The following is a 26,459-nucleotide window of genomic DNA, read 5'->3' as shown; positions in this document are numbered from 1 at the left end:
TTGCAAATCCGGAAATTAAACGTTCTAAAAGTGAAAAATCGAGTTGAGTAGGAGCGGAACATGTGGAATTTCGCCTGCGAAACACGTAGGATCAATAAAGTAAGTTTATTCACTTTTTTGACTTGAGACTATTTGAATAAGTTTTCGAGAAGTAGTTTTCAAGATGCATTCGAAATAAGAAAAGTTACGCCAGCAAATCTTGGCCGCGGTGATCGATAATCCTGGTTAGTCGCACAGATGGATGGACAAAAGGCTTGGTATCTTCCATTCTACCGTGTCTCGCGTTGTGTTCCAGAAGATGAAGATCATCGAGCGGCGCGCTGGAAACTGCCGAAAACCTTAAACAAAATACCCAGAAAAGGCACGGAAGATTAGGCAGTACTTTAAGAATAACCTTTCCACCCGAGACGTGACCAAAAAGGTCAATTCGTCGAAGTGGTTCGTCCAGCAAACCTGGACTGGGCTACGTGTTTTTAAGGCCAGGAAGGCGCCAAACCTTACTGACAAGCATAACACGGTGGCCAAATTGCGTGCGCGGAAGCTATACCTTGAGTGGCTGGTCAAGCCAGGCTGTCTCGTCATGGACGACGAGACATACATCAAGGCAGACACCAAATAAATCCCCGGCCTCGTGATTTTTGTCGGTACGTCTCGCATGGAGGTTCCGAAAGAGAAAGATGGACAAATTCGCGAAGAAGTACCTGTTGTGGCAGGCGATTTGTGAGTGCGTACGGTACAGCAAGCCGTTCGTTACAACCGACACCATAAACGGGCAAATTTAAAAAAAATAAAACAACGAAAATAGATAACATTGAAGTTCTTTTATTGCAGATTTTAATGTTTCTTTTAGTGATTTCTATACTAATAAATTTAAGAAGTATCCGATTTAAAATGAATTTTTGGTAATCATTTTTGTGTGTTCCCGGATTTTTAGGCAACGTATTCTACCTCAGGGAACGTTCACAGCCATGTCATACCATGCTGAAGTTGTCTAGCCTTGATTTATGGTATCTGGTCTAGAATTTTTGAGTAAATAATGACCTCCCAGTGTAATATTGCGCCTTCTATACAATATTAAAAATTGCGAAATTTGGCAACGAAACCTCGGAGTTTACATTTATGTTTTCAAACCAGATTTTAAGAACCCAGAACCCGAAACCCAGATTTTAAGAAGAAAAACTCCAAAAAACCCGAGATACAAAAATGGTGAATTCATCGTTTATGATGCATAAGGAAGCTTTCAGGTTGCTGCTCAGTTCACAGTGCTCATTAAACCAAAGAAAAACTCGTTTTTTTCAATCCGAATCCGAAAACTTTTAAATTTTCATAATTGAACCCAACTAGAGTGCCTATATAGAAGAGTCCGTCGTTCTCCAATTTTGATAGACATCCAGCTCGTTTGGAACGCGGATTTATATAGAAAAAACATTTCGCCGGTGTTCCAATTTTAACATTGACGCCACTCTTATTTAAAGCCACTCTGAACCCGATCGTCTCTACCCAAAACGTAGGATAACAAGGTAGAATATGCCCCCTTTAAAAATAAATGGAAATATCTGCATCAAAAGCGCTAAATCTAATGGAAAAAATCACATCAATTGGCTATTTATCTTACTAGTTGTTTAAAAGTGCAAGCTTTTCCTTAAAATCTACTTCATTAACAAAAAATAACAACTTTTTTACAATCATCTAAATCTCGCACTGAACAATATACCTTAACATCAGCATAATATGCCCCACAAAAAACGGATAGTACACCCCATGACAAATGGACAGTATGCCCCACAACATAGGGGTTATATGCTCCAGGGCTGTCAGCTGCACGCTAAAAACTGCGATGGAACTTGCTCGGAAAAAATGGCATCAAGAGTGCGACAATGGGACATATCGTCCGGCTCGTGATGAGGCATATTGCCCGCGATTGAGATGTTATATTTCAGTGCATTTCCATTCTTTTTGGTAATTCTTACTAATGACACTTGATCATTAGTTCCAGCGTCGACGTTTTACTATTGGTTCCTTTTATGTTGTTGCTATTCAACTAAAAAAAAATTCTTAAACAAACTACATGAAAAAACATCGATATTTTACTCTTGATACTTTTTGCATTATCTCTGTTTTGCTGCGCGTCAACTGTCAAATTTTCATAATGGAACAGTCTCATGATAAGTAAGGATTCCTAGTATTTTTTTTATATTGATTCTGGATCATTGAATATCGAAGAGAGGCGTATTGTCCGGGTGGGACGTATTACCCTGAGTTCTCCTAACCCCAAATTTGTTCATTTTCACTCATCTTCCTATCCTCTCCGTAAAGCTTTGTGTATCAGTAGGGCAAAATGGTCCAAAATGACACTTTAAGGATTTGTGTCGAGATGAGATCTACATTTTAACGCCATTCGCAGTCCTAACAGTAACTTTACAATATTTGCTAGCTACTACCGTGTACCCCCGCTAATTTGAACGAAATCTCATGCAAACCAACGGGGTTCATTTTTAATTTGAACTTCTAGTCACCCTAGAACCGTATTTATGGTCACCTCTTTTGCTGCTTTGTTTTGAATCTGCATTTCGTTTCGCGACGTTCCATTTCACTTTACTCCGTTCCATGAGCTAAATGACGTTTGAACCATTTTTAATCTGAAAGATGTGCCAATTAGCGGGGTACAAATTAAAAAGTGTTCAGATTAAATGTAGTCAAACCAACGAGGGTACACAGTAACATGAAATCATTTCCCAAATTTGCGTTTTTTACGGCTTTATATCGTGTAAAAATGTTGCTTGAAAAATTCGGGTGGTTTAAAATAACCGAATTGTATTGTATTGTATTGTATTTCAAATAATCCATCTGACATAATGTTGTCTTAATGAATAAAACAAACATAAACAAATTATACATAACACAAACATGAACAGTCAGTTTCTACCAAAGTACTCCACAAAACGATTTCGAAGGGTTGTAATCGACACGTTGAAATCGAACAAATGGTAGACTTCCTCGAACTTTGCAGTCATAAATCTTACAGGATCATGCTGTCCATAAAGAGTACTCCGACTTCCGAGACTAAGCATACACATTTACATCAGCCAACCGGGAATGGATTGGGTAGAATGCCATTTAGTATGGAGAAACAGGAGTAAGCAACCAAGTTTCTCCTAAGTTTGCTCTGTGGTATGAAAACGATTATTTGTTAATAAAATCATCGGATAACCTTAATATTTAGGCAAAGAAGTGAAATATTTTGGTTGGTATAACTTTTGTTATACATCATTCTATATGAATCAATTGAATCGTATAAGATGCATGGAAAGGCTATATACCTACCAGAGTGGACGCTATATGCGTACTTGGCACGACTTTTCCAGACTTTCTACGATCAGAAATACGATGCCACAAAATTTGGACGAAAAAAAGCCTTGAACCACGGAACTCTGGATTAGGATTCGTACACCTTACCACGGTTAATGGAAAAAAGGTTGAAAGAAAAAAGGTCGAAAGGACACAAGGTCGAAAGACATAAGGGTGGGTAATTTTCCCTTCTTTGAAAAAATAATTCGACCTTTTGTCCCTTCTTTTGTGTTCTTCGACCTTTTGTCCTTTCAACCTTTTGTCCTTTCGACCTTTTGTCTTTCGACCTTTTGTCTTTCGACCTTTTGTCATAGATTCCTTTCTGGATTGATATATGATCTGTCAGTTTATACAACTTAACGCGATTCTATGTTGCACTTTTTACGACATGTTTTGCTGTCAACACAGATTTTTGTTGATGAATCGTATGGGGGATTTATATACAACTTGTGTTGATATTGATAACGCTTAATTTGGCATCTTGTGCGATTCTTGATTCTTGACGTACGAATATGAGATTTTGGCTGCACATTCTTATATGATACGTGGTTTACTGGGTCTTAGGTAAACATGTTTTAGGATCGTTTGGCAAAGAATACAAATTGAAACGGTGTAGGAATGATTTAGTGAGGTGAGCCATTTTACCCCATCAGCGCGTATTGGACCATGTTCCCCTAATATTTTCTATGGGGAAATGCATCAAGTACGCTACTTACAGAGGGGAAGGGAAGGGAGTGCTGTGCCGATATCGATAAATCCGATAATATCGATAAATATCGGCCAAAAATTATTGATACGATATCCGATATTTAAAAATTTGATATCGATGATAATTTAGAATCGATATCGATTATGATATTTTGTACAACTTAAATTTTTAAGCCACATTAAATTTAAACATATTTCAGTGTGTAGTGGTACTTAAAAGGTTAAGTGATCCTAAAGAAAGTATCCTGTAATGTCGTGCTGAATAGCTGGATGCTCACCAATACGGCTATTTTGATATCCAAATAGTTTGCTAAAAGTTCAAATTGGGTTTGTTATCAGTAACAATTTTCGGCACTTATATGTTATAAAAACACAAATATCCTTTAATCTATAACACAATTTTATTACTCAAGATTTATATTTACGCTGAGTTGGAGTCGATCCATTCGCGGTAGTGAGAAATACCAACATAGACCGAGGGGCGTCCAACGGATCCACACGGCATCCATCCCCATGACACAACTCCGACCTGAGTCTGCACACCGTTTGCAATGGTGAACAATGGGCCGCCGGAATCTCCAGAGCAGGCAGAGATACCGCCGGTCAAAGGTCCAGTGCACACGTTGCTTGGTCCAAGTGGACTGTTTCCTGGTCCGCCGTTGGCCGTGAGGCAGGTATCGTAATCAATGATTGGCTTCACGACCTTTTGCAGAATAGCAGGCATCGATGGATTGTTGGTAGTGGATGTGCTTCCCCATCCGGCAAGAGTAGCTGGACCAGGCTGGGCATGAGAACCGGCCGGCTGCAAATTGGCTGGCTGAACGAAGTCGTTGAAGTTGAAGTAACTTGACAGACGCATAACAGCCACGTCAGATGGGTTTACTCCTCCGAGGTATTCAGGGTGTACAATTGAAGTTTCAACGTTGATCACCTGACGGCTACTTTCCGATGCGGTGATGTCGTGTGATCCGGCCCAGACGGCGAAACGGGCATTTTCAGGGGATTCAGTGATGCAGTGAGCAGCAGTGAGGACAAAGCGGCCGTTGATGATGGTTCCACCACAGATGTGAGCCGACAAGGTCAGGATCAAACGTTGAATCGAAACAATGCTTGGGAACTCATTTGGCAGAGCGTTGATTCCACCGACCACGCGTCCTCCACGGGCCAGCTCAATGTAGTCCTTTCCTGTTAAATATCTTTGAATATTTTGCTTGAAATATAACATAATGAATTTACTTACGAGGAGCAGCTGCCACGGCAGCAACCAAACAAACCAAAAGCCCCAACAGTTTCATTTTCGATGGGTTACTGTAGGCCTTACCCGGTAGTGCTGCGACTATTTATACCTTCTAAGTATTTTACAGTCAGAAGCACATTTTGGTAAACTTTAATCACTTCCAGCATTATCGCAAATCCGCGACACCACATCTGTTGATAGGTAAGGGGTTGCTTATCGTTTGGAACAACCCGCGTAATATCTGGGAAATTCACAGCTCCTACCAATAATCATTTAACAACTACTTCATTGTGTCAATGTGGTGAGATACCGTTATCTCTAAAATTTCACTTCGATAAGTTTTACGCAGGTTTCTGAAAAAAACTGCGAACGCAATGCAATAAAAACACGATATCATTATTTTGATTTCGAACTGTACATCAATAAGCCACCTGTTGAATGCAACAAATTTGAGTATAATCTCGTGATATTTAAATGAAAAACATCAATGAGTTTAAATTTGCTATGTCTTTTATTGCAAACGAAACTTCTTACGCTGAGTTGGAATCGATCCAATCACGATAGTGAGAAATACCAACATAGACCGAGGGGCGTCCAACCGATCCACAAGGCATCCATCCCCAGGAGACAATACCGACCTGAGTTTGCACACCGTTCTCAATAACGTACAGTGGACCGCCAGAATCTCCAGAGCAGGCAGAGATTCCTCCGGTCAAGGGTCCAGTGCAGACGTTGGTTTCTCCCAGTGGGCTGTTTCCTGGTCCGCCGTTGGCTTCAGTGCAAGTATCGTAATCAATGATGGGTTTCACAACCTTCTGTAGGATGGCAGGCATCGAAGGAACAGTTGTGGATGAAGTGCTTCCCCATCCGGCAAGAGTAGCTGGACCAGGCTGAGCATGAGAACCAGCTGGTTGCAGATTAGCAGGTTGAACGAAGTCATTGAAGTTCAAGTAGCTCTGCAGACGCATAAGACCGACATCGGACGGGTTCACTCCGCCAAGATATTCTGGATGAACAATGGCTTCTTCGACATTGATGGTTTGGCGGTTGCTTTCAGCAGTGGTAATGTCGTGCGATCCGGCCCAAATAGCAAAGCGTGCATTTTCAGGGGATTCAGTAATGCAATGAGCAGCAGTGAGGACAAAGCGGCCGTTGATGATGGTTCCACCACAGATGTGAGCCGACAGAGTCAGGATCAAACGTTGAACCGAAACAATGCTCGGGAACTCATTTGGCAGAGCGTTGATTCCACCGACCACGCGTCCTCCTCGGGCCAACTCAATGTAGTCCTTGTCTGTAATTTGCATAGGAGCAATATAAGTTCACGCAAATGCCTAATGGAAAAATCTACTTACGAGGAGCTGCCGAAACGGCTACAACTGCGCACACCAACAGTACTAGAAGTTTCATCTTTGCAATTCAACTGCAGATTGTGGTTGCAGAGGTCGTATTTATATGCGTTGCGAGGTTGCAATATTTTGATTATTGCATTAGATGAGATTACCCATTCTTTAACTGTATGCTTCTGATACCGAAATGAATTTCAAAAATTACGTTTTGACGAGGGATAGCTTATCATATCGGGAAGACCAATGGGTAAGGCCGATGGGTTTTCACGGCTTTCTTAGTCGATCAAAATCTACGGCATTACATCAGAAATGGGTCGATGCTTTCTCTCGAAATTGCTGGAAAGTCATAGAACATATGACCAGACAAATTTAGTTCATTTTGTTTTGAAAACATATAGCGTACGTCCAAATTAAAGCATAAATTAAATCCAAAACAAAAATGTTTGCAGCTCGACATGTTGAATGTAATTTTTCTGAATAATTTATCTCATAATTGTGGGAGAGTATGATTTACCGCACAGGGGAATCTGCGTATGTTTCGGATTACCGGAAAAAGGAACGACCACGAGTTTTAGGAAAACTGAATAAAGGAAACTTTTACTCTACGTGTTTCTCGTCGAATGTACAAAGTTGAACTGAACACTGTCTCTTTCTCTACACACTGCTCTGCCGTCGCCGTCGGGGTGCGGCAGTCGCCCCAGTGGAAAAGTAATGCACAGGATGTGGTTGACGAGGGGCAAGACACTGCTTATTCTCTTCACTCCTCCTCAATGTTTGACGCTCGGCACACCGCCAACCAATCCAAGCTCGCTCGCGAAGTGATGATGCTTGACTCTTCCCAACGGTTTCGTTAGAACGTCCGCCTTCATGTCCTCCGTCGGGCAATACACCAACGCAACCTCGCCTCGTTCACATAGGTTCTTCACGAAGTGGCGCTTTGTTTCTATGTGCTTTGACCGCTTGCTAGAACGCTCGGACTGAGCAAAGCTGAGACATCCCTGATTGTCCTCGTGAACAACCGTCGCTGTAGTTTGCTCCTCTCCAAGATCACGAAGCAGTCGTCGCATCCAGACCACCTCTTGGCACGTCTCCGTTAGGGCAACGTACTCTGCTTCTAAAGTCGACAGCGTGACACAGTCTTGCCGGCGACTTGCCCACGAAACGGCTCCTCCTGAATAAAATAGCACGAAGCCGGTAGTTGACTTTCGTGTCCCGGTATCTCCTGCCCAATCGCTGTCCGAAAATGCCACAAGATCTTCGTTATCACCGCCGAGAATCAGCCTCCAATCGCGTGTTCCTTTGAGGTAACGGATTACGCGTTTGGCTGCCGTCCAGTCACTCTCCGAAGGTGCACTGAACTTCCGGCCAAGTATTGCAGCACTGTTCATGATGTCGGGGCGAGCGCACACGGCAATATACATAAGTGCACCCACCGCGCTTCTGTATTTCGTAACGTCTTCTAACGGTTTATCGTTCACTTCATCACCAAGTAAACCCTTGTCCATCGGCGTTTTTGAAACCTTTGCTTCACTGAGTCCCACTCTCGCTACCAACTGGTCTATATAGTTTGTCAGACTCACACTATACACATTGTCTTTCTTCTGTACTTCGAGACCCAGGAAACATTTCACATCGCCGAGGCATTGAATGTCAAAACTCTTCTTCAATTGTTCGAAAACACTGGTGATCACTTGTTCGCTCTCGCATGCCACGAGAAAATCGTCTACATAAACAATTAAGTACACTTTCTTCCCGTTCACAATGCCCACGAACAGACACGCATCAGCATCGCTTGCCTCGAACCCCATCTTCTTCAGCACTTCCGTCAGCCTCTCGTTCCAGCAGCGGGCCGATTGTCGCAGTCCGTATATGCTCCTACGCAGCCGGCATACAAGCTCCTCCTTGCCTTGAGCGACATATCCCGGGGGCTGCTTCATGTAGATTTCCTCGCTTATGTTGCCGTACAGATAAGCGGTTCGGACGTCTAGGTGCTTCACTACGAGATTCTTCTTTCCAGCCAATGCCAAAAGAGTTCGCAGAGTGGCATGGCGAGTCACCGGAGCAAAAACGTCGCCAAAGTCCACACCAGGAGTCTGGGTAAACCCCTGCGCCACAATCCGTGCCTTATAGCGCACGATCTCGTTGCATTCATTCCGCTTGAGTTTGAATACCCATCGGCTTCCAACTAGTTTCTTGCCTTTCGGGAGAGGAACTAGCTCCCACGTACCATTCTTTTTGTGGGACGCCATCTCACTGTCCATAGCCGATTTCCAAGCATCTCGTTCCGGGAAAGACATTGCCTCCTCGAAAGTTACCGGTTCCAACTCCGAATGTGCTGCTACACCAACAACGTAATCTGATAGGTGGTTGGGTAGCACACCACGCGTCCGGCGGCTTGATTGCCGAACGCCTGCTCCTTGATTCAATCGCGCTGCTTCTTCACGGTCTTCTTCCTCCTCCTCCTCCTCCTGCTTTACAGCCAGGGGGTCAGCTTCGGCATCCTGATCTTCCAGGTCGAAAAACATACTATCCTCGTCTTGATCTTCAGGCAGTTCCGCAGGAACATCCTCTTCTTCAGCTTGCTGGTCCGAGTTTTCCTTGAGCGGCCATACCACTTCAGTGTTCACGGGCTCCTGACTCGGATCCTTCGCCAGGCTGTGAGAAGATCCATCATCCAACTCCAGGAATCGCGCATCCCGGCTTATGGTGATCTTGTCGGTAGAGGTGTCGACAAACCTGTACCCCTTATGTTCTTCGGAATATCCAATGAAGCGAAGTTTTCGCGCCTTCCCGTCAAACTTACCGCGTTTAACATCTGGGACGTGTACGAACGCATGGCACCCATAGACGCGGAGGTATCCTAACTGTGGTTTGCGTCCGTGCCATTTTTCGAAGGGAGTAGTATCCACAGCACGCGAGGGAAGCCTGTTCTGCAAGAACGCCGCTGCCACCACTGCCTCTCCCCAATAACGCGTGGGAAGACTGGCATCCAGTAACATGGTTCGAGCCATCTCCTGAAGCGACCTATTTTTTCTCTCCGCAACGCCATTTTGTTGCGGAGTATACGCCGTAGAATATTGGGCCTTGATTCCCTCTTCCGCAAAGAATGTGCGCAATTCCTGGTTACAGTATTCGCCGCCGCCATCAGATCGGATGATCTTGGGTTTGCGGCCGAACAAATTTTGGACAAAACGAACATATTCTTTCATCTTACCTGGTGCTTCCGATTTCTTGGCGAGTAGGTAGACCACGATATAACGACTAAAGTCGTCAATCATCGTCATGATGAATCTCTTACCGCCGGGGGTTGTCGTTTTCATTGGCCCACAGAGATCTGTGTGGACCAAATCCAGCGGCAGCGTTGATTTGCGTTCCGCCACTTTCGGGATCGGATTCCGAGCCAGTTTGCCCTCGATGCACGGCTCGCAGGTAAGCCGAATGCCGCAGTCTACGACCTTCATCCCGTTACCTAGCTTCTCATCACTAATCCTGTTTATCACTCCCGGATGCCTGTGGCCAAAACGTCGGTGCCACTGGTGCTGGCACAGCGGATTATGCACCTTTTCTTCCACCTTCCTCGACACTTCACCAAGCTTCAACCGATACAAGCCACCATATCGGTCACCGACAACAACGACCTCACCAGTTTTGTCACGAATTTCACAACCTTTGGCTTCAAACACAGCCGTGAACCCTTTGGAGGTTAGCTTATCAACGGATATCAAGCCGCTCGTTAGCGACGGCACAAGCAAAACGTCGGTTAACTTCACATCAATGACGTTACCACTTCCACTCACACCACGAAGTGTGCCATAACCACAACCCGCCGTTTTCACAACTTTTCCGTCTGCCAACACAACACTCGGGCCACTTTTCTTAACCAGCTTAGTGAAAAACTGTTCGTCATTTGTCATATGACAGCTGGCACCACTATCGACATACCATTCATTGTTTTTCACACTGTTGGTAGCCGAAAAGCACACATAACTTTTGTCATCGTTGGCTTTCTTCGCACTCTGCTTAGCTTCGGGCTTCTTCTTTTCATCGTCACCCTGCTTTGCATTCTTCCATGCCCGACAATCACGCCGGAGATGACCGGGCTTCCCACAGTGGTAGCATGTTTTCACCGCACTACTCTTCTCTCGACTCTTCTTTGTCGCACTTTTCATGGCGGTAGCTTCACTGCTCGCCGATCCACTCACTCGCCCAGAACGCTCATTCCGGCGCTCAAATTCTTCAAGCACTTTCACTTTAACTGCCTCCATCGTCGTACCCGCATCCAGCTGGCTTTGCAGCAAAGTTGCCAGCCCCTGATACGATTCAGGCAAACTTCTGAACAACAACACAATCTTGAAGGACTCCGTCAGAACGTGCCCCGCGGCTGCAAGCCGGTCATACACTTCTTCTAACTCGCGAATGTGACACTCAACGTCACCACCTTCCGAAAGATTCATGCTCCACAATTTGTTCAGTAATGCCACTTGTGTCGTGATTGTCGATTTTTCATGGTACGCACATAACTTGTCCCAGTACCCTTTCGCCGAATCAACACTTTTCACTAGGCTATATTGGCTTTCTTCAATGCAAAGCCCAATAGTCGCCCTCGCCTTTTGATCAGCCTTTTTCCACCGGTCGTCCACTGGCTCTGGCTTCGGTTCGGCAATCACATGCCAAACCTCCTCACGGGTGAGCAACATTTCAATGCGGAATTTCCACGTGTTCCAATTTCGATTGTTCAACTTCTCGAAAGCGAGTCCCTTGAAATCCGCCATTTTGCAAATGCACTACCACCGCCGATTAGCCACTCGCGACGCCGCCAAACGAAACGAAAATTTCTCAAAAATTTCCTCCCGCACTTTCCGAAACGCAAACCGGGCTCATAACCTGTGGGAGAGTATGATTTACCGCACAGGGGAATCTGCGTATGTTTCGGATTACCGGAAAAAGGAACGACCACGAGTTTTAGGAAAACTGAATAAAGGAAACTTTTACTCTACGTGTTTCTCGTCGAATGTACAAAGTTGAACTGAACACTGTCTCTTTCTCTACACACTGCTCTGCCGTCGCCGTCGGGGTGCGGCAGTCGCCCCAGTGGAAAAGTAATGCACAGGATGTGGTTGACGAGGGGCAAGACACTGCTTATTCTCTTCAATAATTATTATTGATTCCCAACCTAAAATCGTTATGAAAACTATACTTTTACATTACACATTGACCTTCGCCATTTGGCGAACTTTTTAGCTAATGTTCATCACCGTACCAGTTATGCAGAATTGAAGGCATTTCATTAAAAGATGACTATTTCTAATGATTTTCTTTATGAATTGTAAAATTTTAGCAATACTTCAGTTCAATATCTTAATTATCGACGTAGTTATAAGATGTAATATGGGAAGAGGGTTAGGAACTATTTGGGTTCTTCCATGATTACCATTGGCATGAAGAGTTTTTCTCGGCCGAATTGTCTGAAATTTTGTTTCAAGAAACATTTCTGTACAACGCATATTGTGACCAAAAGTGTCAAGAATAGGATCCGGTATCCCAAGAAACATAGGCCCTGATTCCAGTTTATTCCCGTACGTAGTCTGACTTCTTGTAGCCTCCACATCATAACAGCATCATCCTGACCCTTTAAAATCAAGCACATCGCCACTTGAGCCGGGACCAACGGGTTGAAAAGCATTTACGCAGGCTACTGTACTATCGGCGCCAGCAGTTAAATACGTCATATTTTACTCACACCAAATTTCATTCAACTCAACATGCAACGAAGCTCATTACTCAAGAATGAATCGTCGCATCCAGTGGCGTTGTTATGGGGTGCTTATGAAAAATATCAAGGGAAGTACCAATTTTGTGACACTGTTACTTCGCATAGATGCGAATTTTTAACTTCAACATACACCGTGGCAATATATTCTCATACACTTTTTCTTTCCTTTGTTATAATTTTTGAGTGCAGGATAATTTTGTTATTTAGTATTTCATTGTACTCTAGTAGTAGTCAAAATGGTAACTTGTAGGATCAATCAAATGCAAGAATTATGGTTATCCAATTCAATCGTTTCTCAAAAGGTCCACACTGATACGTTTTCTTAAAGTTCTTTCATATAGTGGACACTAGACTGATGGCCCTAAGACTAAGGGGCCCAGATAGCCGTAGCGGTAAACGCGAAGCTATTCAGCATGACCATGCTGAGGGTCGTGGGTTCGAATCCCGCTGGTCGAGGATCTTTTCGTAAAGGAAATTTTCTCGATTCCCAGGGCATAGAGTATCTTCGTACCTGCCACACGATATACACTTGCAAAAATGGTCAATCGGCAAAGAAAGCTCTTAGTTAATAACTGTGGAAGTGCTCATAAGAACAATAATCTGAGAAGCAGGCTTTGTCCCAGTTGGGACGTAACGCCAGAAAGAAAAAGAAGAAGACTGATGCAAATTTTGAAGTTTTTGCTCCCCTATGCTTAAACAGTGTCAATTATGATGAAAATCCTTCTCCCAAAATTTGAAGTGATTTGGAAGAAATTTGGTTATGCACAGGCCATTTGAAGTTTCTATGGAAATTACTATGGAAGAGAAAAGCTTTTTGTGTTCAGTCCTCGAATAGCTCGTGATAATAATTTATGAAAAAGTGAACAAACTCTACTTATGTGAAATCTTCCCAGCTACAACTTTGCCGATTTAATAGGGGTGGTATATCTGTGAAAAAATATTGAAAATTCTTTTTACAAGAGAATAGCTGAAGAAACCATGAATTATAAAAAAATTTCAACAATATTATCTATCATACAAATTAACTTGTTAAAAGTAAGGCATACAAGGTAATGGATTCTTTTCAATATTCGTAGATTAGAATGAAAAGAAATAGAAGCTGAAAATACTTGAAAAAAACCTTCGACCTTTGTCCCTTATTTTTTGTTCCTCGACCTTTTGTCCTTTCGACCTTTTGTCATAGATTCAATTTTATCGATGAGTTTTTGAAGCTTTCAACCTTTGGCAAACTGTTTTGATCCATATCACGGACAGCTTCAAATTCCGGACACATCACTTTGTATGGGAAACGTTTCAAACGAAATATTTCGATTTTTGTCGTTCAAAAGTTCTCACTTTCAAGGCTCGTTTTAATGAACATTTTCCATAGATATCTATGCAAATTTATAATGCCCAAATGGTTTAGTTTCTTTAGTGGTTTAACGATTTCAATTGATGATTTGACTTTTCTATTTAAGGTGAAACATCTCGGAATCCAAGGATGGCCATCACAATTGCCGATGTGTGATTCTACTCGCGTTTCAAAAGGACTATACTGGAGAAATACATAGTAGACAAACGTTCCTGATCTTTTTATTTTAAGTTTTCTGCTATTGCACAAAGCCAAAATAAAAAAGTTCACTTTTGTTGGATGCTTCTTTCGCGAGATTAGTGCTTTTGGAGTTTTAGTGCAATCTTAGAAGTTAGATGGATCGCAGTAAGGTGTCGGCCAGGGTAGACGCGTCACGCGAAGCGACGCGAAAATCCTTTGGAGTTTGACATTTCATTATTAATAATTGTTATTCCTTCCCAGGCAATTTTCGCGTCGCTTCGCGTGACGCGTCTACCCTGGCCGACACCTAAGTCGTGCGCGCGGGCGGCTGCGTTTTCAATTTTGTGTCACGTTTACCTCGTCCGCTTTTTTTAGTTTGGCTTGTGAAAATTAGATTCCACAGAGGGTGTTATGCCACGTGCAAATGTTGAGGCGAACATGTTTACGATTTGCTTGCATTTTGCTCGAGAGTGCTCTGTGATGGCTCCAACAATTGAATTCCTTTCGCGCGACTCGATTTTTTTATCTCCTGTGTGTGTTAAACGTGTCGATTCAACAATTTAATGCTGAATTTAAAAATTCGTGAATGGATTATGAACTGCAGTTTTTGGTCGATTTTTCGTGCGATGCGTGCATTTTGATGAGGTATGCTTAGTTACGGCTCACGCTGTTGTTCATGATTAGAGGACCGACGGATTGCAGAGGAGTTTCGAAAAAGGTGAGTTGGTGAGTTTATTCTGATCAGCAACGCATGATAAAAATGCGTGAATATTAACCATTTGTCGGCCAGAACGTCTACCGAACGTATCCTATGGCACTATCCTTTTCATCAACATTTCACAACATCCCGTAACACCTATGAGATGTCGTAGATTTCTCTGCATCTTCCTTAAGTAGGTGTTCAATCAATCATCCTTTCCCATTCCCCAGTTTTCGCAAGGACGTGGCCAGGACAGCTCTCGATTATTGGAGGATGCGTCAATCTTATCTAAGAGTTAGAGGTTATTCCCCAATTTCTAACTTTGGTAACTGACGGTAAGGAGGCAACCCTTACACAATGGTCAAGGACTGTACCACCTACGAATTTGTGCGAAATGCTTAATGCTAATGCTAATCTTAGAAGTTAGATTCCAAACTGTTTTCATGAGCTGTCCGTAATTCGAATCACAGTGTCCAGAATATGAAGCAAAAGTAAGGATGCGTCCGGAATAGAAATCATGAAAAATCCACACATTGCTGTTTAGGGAAAGTGTACCAGTTATGGCCATAGTGGTTCCCTATTTGGCCATATGTGAAATTTTGACCACTTTCACATTTTAAATCTTTTTGAATGTTCTAACATAAAGATATTGCTGTTTGCGTTTGACGTGCAAACCTTGGCTAACTGAGCATCAAATGCGGTAACACAAAGCAATCAAAGGATACTTAGCAACCATGATCCAAATCACCGCCAACCTAGCAAAGAAAATCAAATTTTGACTTCGCCTTCCTTGTGAAAAATCTTACCGCATTTGGTGTTCCCGCATTTGAAGTTTGCGTTTCAAACGTACACAGCAATACATCCTAAATCTAACATTGACGGATTTCACGCCAACTCGACACGCAATAGGCCTATTCACATGACGTCTCAAATCAGCTGATCGGGAAGCACTTTGACAGTTCTTCTATGAAAATGACAGGCCCGTGTTAGCACTGGTCCTCCACCGATGTAATCAAATGCATAGACGGATCTGTCACATGAAAAGGCCTATAGGCAGCACCCCTTTAGAATTCAATGAAACTTTCTGGATGTCAAAAGTATGTGAAACTAAGATACTTTGCATATTTTGTTATTTTTTTCAAAATCGATCTAAACTAACATTTGGAAAGGGTCAAAGTGTTGTATGGGGGGCTGGTTGTGAAATTTCCAGAAGTTTTAGAAAAAAATATTGGAAAAATAAAAAACATTTTTTACACTGAAAAAAAAATGATTCAAAACTTCAAAGTCGATTTAAAAAAAACGGCCATTTCAGATTTTGATCATCCTTAAGCAAAAAGTTTCGTAATTAAATTTACTAAAAGTCGTCCATACATTGCAAATTGGGCATATTTTAGGGAAACAAGTTTTTCTAACATCGAATTTTTTAAGTCCAAAATGATTATTTTATTCTATTTTTATTTCGCTTTCAATAGTCTAGTATGATCATATTTTCAAATGATAAATGAGTCTCAATCACAAAATAGATTATATATTTGTTTTATTGGGAGTAGATAAAAGAAATAAAAATAAAGAAATAAAATAGAGTTTTTTTTAAATTAAATGCAATTGATCTCGCACTAAACCGCTTATGAGAAAATCAACTTCGACTAACAATCCGATGGGTTTTTTTATGGTTGGAAAGACATCACAATAATATTTTATTTCTTATTTGGTCAAAGCCAATCTTAACAGGTGTCTGGAAAAGGTCAATATTATGCTTATGAAAAAAAAGTCGTGGTTTGTTTTTATCATGCATTATTATGTTTATTATTGCTATATATCCTAAAACGTAGTATCTGCACATGGATATTTACATTATTTTTGGGCTTTACTGAATAAATTGAATATTTTTGGTTCATCCTCTGAATTGGTATACCGTTTGGCTGCAATTTGTGTATCACTAATAGGCATAAAACAATGATATTTTTGGGTATCAGGGACAGTTTTAACCTTATCAAATAATTCCACCAATTCCTATGACATTTTAACATATTGTCCATTAGATATATAACAGAAATTTAATTTGGTGATACATGTATCAGTTTGTTTCACTGCCCAGTCGAATAGTTCTCGCGGAGTTGCGATTGTGTTTCCATAGTCTTTTGCAAGACTTGCTCTTTTTTCCATTCGCTTGAGAGTGCCACTACTAGCCAATGTCATATATAACAGGTCCGGCTCTTAGTATGTGTTTGCTTGTATTAGTCACGAAAAAGATGTAAACATACGATCAGCTGATGGTGACGACAAGGCTGCGAAAAATTTTGTTCGCAGTTTCCTCAACGTGACGTCATCTTCGGCTGCTTCGTGAACTTTCGGCTCGCCGAAGTTAGCATTGCACAACTACCACTTCAAAACTGATGTTAACACAAATACTGATTTGATGTTCGCCCGCACCTCTAAATACCCCACATCGACTACTAGCGTCACAGGGGCTTTTACCGTGGCATGTGGCAATAAAGTGCCACTCTGCTTCCAATCCATGTATTTTCTTGAAAATACATAAGCTGGCATTTTTTTTTATTTTTGTAATGATCTGCAGTTCTATCTGACATAAAAATAACTTTTGAGAAATTTATTTTTTTGTTTACAAAATTTATCAATTTTGAAATAAATAGCTGAACTGCTACTGTGCCATGGGTCAACACTTCTGATATTTTAATTAAACTAACGTTTTCCAATTTATCTTTTTTATAGTAAATTTTGTATGGGTGTATCGTTGCTTGAGAATTATTCCAGTGATATGCTTGAGCAGCGTTTTGTATGATAAAACTATAATTTTCAGAAAAGTCGCTAATTACCAGTATTTACCTTGTTTTAAAGAGTCTTTTTTAATTCGTAGAAAAGAAGACTGTTCTTTGTAAATAAAATCATGAGTTATGAGCTTATCAACTTTATTCACGAAATACGTAACAAATTCTTCAATAGGCTTAATTATAGTTTCTAAGTTACAGCAATCGGTGGTGAGCCATTGCTGAAAAACCTCATCTTCTTATTAAGTAAGTAAGTTTTTGTTCACAACACTCTGGAAGAGAATTTAATGGGGTATGGGGTATTTCATTAAAAAAAAACATAATCACTGTTTAATTCCGTTTTTTACCTATTCTCAATAAAAATACAATCTATTTTCTGATTCAAACTCATTTATCACTTGAAAACACGATCATATTTGACGGTTTAGAACAAAATCTTGAAAAAAAAAAATCAGTTCTAGACATGAAAAATTCATTGTTAGAAAAACTTTTTTTTCCCTTAAATATGCTTGCAATGTATGGACGACTTTTAGTAAACTTAATTGCGAAACTTTTTGCCTGAGAACGATCAAAATCTGAAATGGCCTTTTTTATTTTGTAATCGACTTTAAAATTTTGAATCATTTTTTTTTTCGTGGAGAAAATGTTTTTTATTTATCCAATATTTTTTTTCTAAAACTTCAGGAAATTTTACGGCAGTCCCCCATACAACACTTTTTTGTAGGTCTTACCGTTTTCGAGTTATACGGGTTTATAAAAAAAATGAAAAAAAAACTTTGACCCTTTCCAAATGTTAGTCTAGATCGATTTTGAAAAAACAAGCATGTAAAGTATCTTAGTTTCACATAGTCTTCACACCCAGAAAATTTCATTGCATTCTGAAGGGGTGCTGCCAATCCCTTTGTCGAGTTGGCGTGAAATCCGTCCATTTATAACACACAAAAATTTTCAAAATTTGAAGACATTAAAGTAAACACGTATGGCGAAATAGGGAACCACTATGTCCATAACTGGTACACTTACCTTATTTAAAATTATTCATGCTGCGGAATCAAAATCTTTTCCCACTATTTGAAAGTTAAATGATTTGAAGGGTCGATAACGTGGAGGAATCATACAGAATGATTTATTTTATATGATTTCTGATGAGTTATACTTCACTGAAGCCTTAAGTGTCCGCAATATGAATCAAAACGGTATATTGTGATTGAATTGATTTATTTGACAAATATAAACGCAAGGGCTTCATAGCCCAATTCAATTCTTGACTTGCCACTGGTCGTTCTATGCTGGTCCGTTCCTAGTAAACAAACGATTATATAGGATAGAATATACACAGATGGAGGCGATATACATACATTAAAGCATTCAGCCTTATGGTACATCTACGTACAATGGCTGGCAAAAAAAGATCATTTTTTTCATGCAAAATGGTCAAGTTTGGAAACTTGGATCTTGACTCCTAGAGCTTCGATTGATCTGGAATTTCTACCACCACTAGGAAATAACTTGAAGTTTGTGCGTTAAAAAAGTCACACCAATTTGATCACACACTGTGAAGTTATCGCAAAAGTTACATATTGAAAGAAATGTTAAATATATTTTGAAAAGTATGAATTTTACAGAAAAATTTCGTTCTACATATTTGTTTCTCTTGTTAAATTAAACATTTTTGCAGAGCTATTTGGGCACTTTCATGATTCACTTTGGCATGGGGGGTTTTCTCGGTCGAGTCGTTTTTGCTGGAAGATAATAAATTCATGAATGTTGCTTCTCTATCCAATATTGTTTAGAAAATGAATGCCAAGGTTTGTGCAAAATAATGTTTAGTTTATGTGAAAAATAAAACTCCAAACTTATGCACGATGAATTGCTTTTGAACGATTTTCAGATTTATCGCCAAAATTTTGTAAATGCTCTTCACACAATATAACTACGGTTCTAATGCCGCATTGATTTTAAATTTTGATCAATCTAATTCGTAAAAAGTTAGCCATATGTGTTCAGTGTTATTTTTGAAAAGTGCAACAACTTCAAGTAAAAATTTAGTAAACAAATCTGAAAAAAATATATTGCCAGAATATCTACAAAGTAAGATTAACTTCAGTCTATTTTTTAAATCAAATCATACTGAACAAAAACACATTTATAACAAAAGGGTTTTATATTTTGATTTTTTGAGTTTATTTGTTGGAACTTTTAAATTGTGAATACTTGATCGAAAATACAACAGAGTTATTAAGATTTTACCTATTTTTAGCATGATTATTACGTCTTGTTTTATTTGATTTGATGCTTCATTGTTTGATATAAAAAGTAGTTTCAAACCTTTTTTATAATTAACTTTCAAACATTATTTTATATGTTATAAAAAGCGCACTGTTCCAAGCATTAATGGGCTTAATATGAATTTTGGTGAAAGATAATATTGGAGATGTAGAAGATTCTGCAGTCTCTAGTAACTATGGCTGTCTAACAAACATTCCTTTCCTTCCGCTGATGACCATAAGGACTTAGCCGCCGTCGTTATTGACTTTTAAATGTTGAATTCTCGAATTGTGGACGATTAAAAATGGCTAGCAAATTCCAAGCCCCATTCACTGAATTGATCTGGTCAATCACGGAGTATCAGCTACAAACTGTACAGTAATCAACGCTCATACTCATGCTCATGAATTTTTCCCTGTTTATGTTACTGGATTTTTATTTTTTGATGATGTTTCAATTTTAGAAAACGATTATGATAGGACACAAAATGGTTGAACAAATGGAATAGTTTTGAAATAAATGTTACCAATATTCTTCTTATAAAAAGGGAGTTGAATGAAATATGGGAAGTTTTATAGTTTTATGCATACTCTGAATAAATTAATTTACGTGAAAGGAAAGCGTTTTAAAAAGGTTTAAGATACTGATTATGATTCGAATATATACTGTAAGCTCAAACAGTCCAGAGTTTGAGAGTTTTACAATAAAAAACAATTAAAAAATTGACAACAGTGTGGACACTTCATCAACATTTTGGCAATTCTATTGTTATAGAAAAACAATTGAAATGGAAGTATTGTCATACATACTTTTTTATATTTAAAATATACATTTTAACCTATAGGTTAGTGAATAAAATTTATCTTAAGATTATGGTAAAATACTATTTTTTATTCACATTTTGAATATTTGCAATATGACGAGGGTTAATCCGCTCGCGATGAATACAGGTCGGACTCTATTATCCGGAGACTCGATTATCCGGAATATTTGCTTTTTTTTAGTTTTTATGCATAAATTTGAGATAATTTGGTTTTGCAATATACAATATGAATAGTTTTGCTGTTTTGGATGTAGGTGAACAAAGAGAGGTTTGAGAAAGGTTTTTTTTGTGTATGCCGGTCAACAAATTGGTTTTCTTCTCAAGACCCCAAATTTTCCTAGAAATGATTTCCGGCTACGCCACTTGATAAATCTTCGAAAAAAGATAATATGTAGTTAATTATTTTTTAGTGATTCGATTATCCGGAGTGAAAAGAACATCGATACTCCGGATAATCGAGTCCGACCTGTACTGATCTTTTCGTACATATTAGGTGAATGAACATATGACCCATTTTTTTAGAAATCCGTGTTGGCTGATCAACGCTTCGTCATTGTAATCATCGTCATCATCAAAACTTCAAAAGCAGTGTTTCAGTTCAAAATTGAAAATTATTAGCTTAGCTTAGCTTAGACTGACTACACATATCAATGGTTGCTATTCCGTGATTGACCGAAATCAGTGAACATGCACAAAGAATCAACTAAAAGTTCGGCTGGGATTGGCCATAATCTTCTTCAGTGTGCATAATTCAGTGCCTCTATTTATACATGGTCAATAACGGCGCCGGCCACGTCCTTGCAGTCAGGTGGGATTGAAGGGAGGAATGTTAGTGTGTAACCTTTGCTATTTGGAGATCGTGTTTTCCTCTACATCTCCACAAAGGTTACTGGGTGGATAGTTTTTTTTTATAAATATTAAGGTAAGGGGTTTTATATAAAAATATAAAACAAAAAAGTTATGAATAAGAGTTTATGCCGACACTTACAGTGACGAACCATTCATAGTTTGTTGAAAAATCATATTTATGTAACAATTAACTGTGCGATCATACATATTTTACAGATTTGAAAAAAGCATGAAACGAGCTCACCAATTGATCCTTTATCCTTGATTGAGCAGCCACAATCTACTTTCAGCTTCACTCGTTTGCTCGGCCATATGAAAGCACTCAGAAAAAAAGGCGCGCGACCCGAGAAGAAACAAACTAAAATTACTCGGGCTTTCTCCATGCACTTCAAAGAAAGCGCAACCCGTGAAAAAAAAAAACTGACGACTTCTCGGGCTTTCTCGACGCATTGCCCGGACTTTCTCGAAATAATGACGACTTTTCGGGCGTTCTCAACGCACTGCTCGGACTTTCTCGACGCACTTCCCGGCAGAAAAGAACGCGTCACCCGACAGGGAAAAATAATGACGATTTCTCGGGCGTTCTCAACGCACTCTTCAGTTCAAAACTGAAAATTATTCGACGAAAATGTGTTCACTGTGTTTCGGTTGGAGAATAGAATACAGTGAACACATTTTCCTGTAAACTTGATTGATATAGAACGAAAAAACTGCTTTTGAAAATTCCGAAATCAATGACGGATCCTGCCCCCTTAAACGTGCTCTAGACAGATGGCTTTCAATGATAAATTTATTGGCTTTCAATGATAACAGAAAAACAGTGATTCGTTTGGAAGTATGTGCCAGTGATAGAGGTAACGGGTTGTGGAATAAAAAACCGTTATTAAATAAAGAAAGCTCTTTTTTAATATTCGAACACGTCTTTCGAAATCTTGTCTATTCTTTTTTAAGTAAAAAAAATCCTAAAATGATAAAATATTTAAATCTTTCAAAAAGCACTTTCTTCATTTTGGAACATGTTATAGTAATAGGCGGCATTCACAAATTACGTAACGCTCAAGGGGGAGGGGGGGAGTAGGCTCAAGCGTTACGGCTCATACAAAAATTTAAAATTTTTCATACAAAAAGCATTACGGAGGGGAGGAGGTGGTCAAAAATTTCCAATTTTAGCGTTACGTAATAAATTGACGCCTCCATAGTGGTATTTGCTTGCTTCTGGCCCTCATGTGAATATAATTTGGACAGGGGTGTTATCTCAATATCCATACAATGGTTTTTAAAAAAGTCATATCATTCAATTTCGGCCTTCCTTAGCCGAGTGGTTAGAGTCCACGGCTACAAAGCAAAGCCAAGCTGAGAAGCAGGCTATGTCCCAGTGAGGACGTAATGCCAAGAAGAAGAAGAAGAAAAAGATCATAACATTTCAAGAGTTTACATATGACTTATGCATTTTGTCGCTTATTGGATGTAGATAATTTCTTCTTCTTCTTGGCATTAACGTCCCCACTGGGACAGAGTGATAATTAAAAATTTTATTTAATGTAAGCAAATATCATCAGATCCACGAATACGCCTGCAAGTATGCATGTATGCGATATTCCAGTGTGTTTCATCGGATGGCCAAATTATATCAACTGAACAAAAACCATAATCTATTTTGGACATAAATCCCACGATTTGTTCCTCCACATTCATTTTATTTTAAAAAGAGCCATAGTTTAAAATTCACACAAAAATAAAAATTGCATAAAACATACCTACTAAAACTTGAATTAACACTATTATTGATCACACGTTGGATCAGCCACCCTACATGTTTCAAAATTTATATTTTGGTAAGACACCTCAGGACACGGAAAAAAATCCGTGGTTTAAACTACTATTTTAGCTGACTATGCCCATTCTTGAAACTACCATGGAATTTTAGACCAATTTACTATGTTTACGGTACGCCACACCACATTACTGGTATATTTGACAGAAATAATTTACAACAATCTGATTTCGATTACAGACATGGTAAAATCAAGCGCATTTCTGGTCTGCTGAAAATTGCCGGTGCGAGCGTTTAGGTTAACCCCCTAAAATGGTAGTTTTTACCGCACATTTTTTTTGCGTGTAGGTATTTGCCGTAAAATGAAGTCACGCAAAAAAAAAAAAAAAAACGAAACTTTTGCAACTGCTTATTGTCTTCGTTGATTTTTTTGTTGTATAGAACTATCGTGTGAACTGTTACATCTAAGGGATCATTCAAATACTACGTAACGCAACAGGGGGAGGGAGGGGATCTTCCTTAGTGTTACGACCCATACAAAAAAAATCCGTACAAAAGCTGTTACGCACAATGGGGCAGATCGCTGTTTTCGACGGCCAAAACCTCTAGTACTCTAGTTATGCACCCTAGAGGTTTGGTGTCTTCGACAAAGTGTTTTGGAATAACTTTTACTATATTTTGACACATTCAGATTTGATCTAGATAAGTGAAAACTGATCTAGATCAGTTTTATCTTTTGATAGGATCGTCCTAGCAAAAAACTTTCTTCTGCAAAGTTGTTCATTGAGACATTTTTGACATTTTTTTCGGAAGACACTTACACTCTATCACTGACGTGGATTACGATATATGACAATTTAGTAAAAACAGTCAAAAAAACGATTATGATCATTTTTTCATACAAAAAAAATGTTTAAAAATATTTTGTCATCAAGTATCAGAAGCTTAACTATAACAAAGTAAATTTACATCATTTGCTAGCAAAATTTTCAGAGTTAATTATGTTTTTGATAAAATCAGTCTAAAAATAGTGTTTTACAAAATCCAGGATAACTTATGAAGCGGCAGATGGCGGCAGCTAATTTTTTGTATACGACTAGTCAAGAACATAAGTTTCATTGTCCCGAAGAAAGAAAAGTGGGGCCACGTGGGGCTTTTTTGTCGTGGTGGTTTGATGAAAATATGTTAAAAAATGCTTATGTTTGAGAAACTTTTCATGAATTTATATTTTTCAAATGTATTTCTAAAACATATTGCATGTTGACGAAGTGATGTGAAAAAGTCATCACCAAACTGGTATCGTATAATATGGCTTTTATTAAACACAATACTATTACTCTAATAAAAATCAAAGGATAGATAGATAGGTAGATATACATGTGGGACAAATTATCTTGAATTCCGTTTAAAAGTTTATTGGAATACCAGTTTAGAGATGACTTCTTCAAAACACTTCGTCAACATGCAATATGTTTCAGAAATACATTTGAAAAATATAAATTCATGAAAAGTTTTACAAATATAAGCATTTTTTTTACATATTTTTATCAAATTTTCAAAGTACAACAACAAAAAAGCCCCACGTGGCCCCACTTTTCTTTCTTCGCGACAATGAAACTTATGTTCTTGGCTAGTCGTATACAAAAAATTAGCTGCCGCTATCTGCCGCTTCATGAGTTATCCTGGATTTTGTAAAACAGTATTTTTAGACTGTTTTAACCAAAAATTAATTAAATCTGAAAATTTTGCTAGTGAATGATGTAAATTTACTTTGTTATAGTTAAGCTTCTAATACTTGATGACAAAAAATGTTTTAATAATTTTTTTTATGAATAAATGGTCATAATCGATTTTTTGACTGTTTTTACTAAATTGTCATATATCGTAATGCACGTCAGTGATAGAGTGTAATTGTCTTCCGAAGAAATGTCAAAAATGCCTCAATGAACAACTTTGCAGAAGAAAGTTTTCTGCTAGGACGCTCCTATCGAAAGATAAAACTGATCTAGATCAGTTTTCTCTTATCTAGATCAAATCTGAATGTGTCAAAATATAGTACAAGTTATTCCAAAACACTTTGTCGAAGACACCAAACCTCTAGGGTGCATAACTAGAGTACTAGAGGTTTTGGCCGTCGAAAACAGCGATTTGCCCCAGTGTGTTACGTGGGGGAGGCAGGGGGTCTAAAATTGACACCCACGCACTCCCTTCAGCGATATGAAATTTGTGCATGAGCCATTATATCTTTGTCGATTTAATACCAACAACCTCATATGTTTAAGGCATACATTTTGGCGCAATACAAGTTGTAATGATTGTGTACTGGTTAGGGTAAAAACAACTTGGCCGTCTCTATGATTCATTTAGACAACGGGGGTTTTTTTCGGTCCATCTTTCTGATACTTCTCGTTCAGACTTCTGAGCGAACCACATTGCAGTCAGTTTTGAGAGTGTTAATTTGAAAAATAAAATCAAACAGGCCGGGAACAGAATTCGTTTTTTGTCTCCTGGATGAGGACATTGGGGCCTTCCTTAGCCGAGTGGTTAGAGTCCGCGGCTACAAAGCAAAGCTAAAGACACCATCAGCATGTCTGGGTTCGATTCCCAGTCGGTCCAGGCTCTGTCCCAATGAGGACGTATCGCCAAAAAGAAGAAGTAGAAGATGAGGACATTTTTCTTATTGATAAATTTTCAAACTGTTTGAAAACTAAAAATTCAACTTATTTTTGTTTTTCAAAACCACTATCCATATCCGTAACCCGATGGCAAATTTACCATTACATTAGAATTTTCTGTTATATAATTAAGATTTCAGATATTGTTAAAAAAATCCATAATCAGCACTTCGTCCTTCGCTGTGAGCCAAAGTAAATTATTTTGGATAGAACAAAATTTACAAATTTCTCCAAGGTCAAGAATTGAAATTGATGCTCCAGGGCGACATTGATCTTTATGTAACAAAACACGATTGAGATTGAAAAAAACTACTTTGTCTACTAAATTTGGGTAGATTATGAATTTGGATAAATCATGAATAGCTTCATGCAATCTAACCATTTTGAAAAACAAAATAGATTAAAATCATCATTGGACATTCGATGCTAGAAAACATTGAATTTGTCTGACGTGAACAAAATGTTTAGCATCCGTGAGATGAATTATGATTCCGAACTGATCAAATTCGCCTCAGTGATCAACGATCCTCCGGATTACGGAATCCTAGAAAATAGGAAAAAACGGGATGATCTACTAGAGTTAACTATATGCAGGCACGGGAATTCGAATAAATAAAACTTAAAATACTTAAACG

At 39.1% G+C, this 26,459-nt stretch overlaps 2 protein-coding genes across 3 annotated transcripts; both read right to left on the bottom strand.

Annotated features, from left to right (window-relative positions):
• Nucleotides 1-4,435: 4,435 nt before the first annotated feature.
• On the bottom strand, nt 4,436-5,453 carry LOC5575510 (trypsin-1). Its single transcript, XM_001655717.2, has 2 exons — nt 5,297-5,453; nt 4,436-5,241 (listed from the first exon to the last, which is right to left on the bottom strand). Exons 1-2 carry the CDS (start codon nt 5,349-5,351, stop codon nt 4,478-4,480), a joined length of 819 nt encoding a protein of 272 aa, XP_001655767.1. The 5' UTR covers nt 5,352-5,453; the 3' UTR covers nt 4,436-4,477.
• A 332-nt stretch (nt 5,454-5,785) lies between these two features.
• LOC5575509 (trypsin-1) lies at nt 5,786-7,243 on the bottom strand. 2 transcript variants are annotated; one of them, XM_011495329.2, is made up of 3 exons: nt 7,157-7,243; nt 6,649-6,978; nt 5,786-6,587 (listed from the first exon to the last, which is right to left on the bottom strand). In XM_011495329.2, exons 2-3 carry the CDS (start codon nt 6,701-6,703, stop codon nt 5,824-5,826), a joined length of 819 nt encoding a protein of 272 aa, XP_011493631.1. In that variant the 5' UTR covers nt 6,704-6,978; nt 7,157-7,243; the 3' UTR covers nt 5,786-5,823. The 2 variants fall into 2 exon arrangements, with proteins under 2 accessions (XP_011493631.1, XP_001655766.1); XM_001655716.2 differs by having other exon boundaries at nt 6,649-7,235.
• Between the last annotated feature and the right edge of the window lie 19,216 nt (nt 7,244-26,459).

This window comes from Aedes aegypti, chromosome 2 (assembly GCF_002204515.2).
Source record: "Aedes aegypti strain LVP_AGWG chromosome 2, AaegL5.0 Primary Assembly, whole genome shotgun sequence".
NCBI classification, from domain to species: Eukaryota; Metazoa; Arthropoda; class Insecta; order Diptera; family Culicidae; genus Aedes; species Aedes aegypti.
This window is presented reverse-complemented; position numbering and strand designations above follow the sequence as displayed.

Coding starts and splice junctions, on each gene's coding strand:
- LOC5575510 (XM_001655717.2), bottom strand. CDS start 5,351: ATGAAACTGTTGGGGCTTTTGGTTTGTTTGGTTGCTGCCGTGGCAGCT. Junction 5,242..5,296: donor TGCCGTGGCAGCTGCTCCTC/GTAAGTAAATTC, acceptor GATATTTAACAG/GAAAGGACTACATTGAGCTG.
- LOC5575509 (XM_011495329.2), bottom strand. CDS start 6,703: ATGAAACTTCTAGTACTGTTGGTGTGCGCAGTTGTAGCCGTTTCGGCA. Junction 6,588..6,648: donor AGCCGTTTCGGCAGCTCCTC/GTAAGTAGATTT, acceptor TGCAAATTACAG/ACAAGGACTACATTGAGTTG.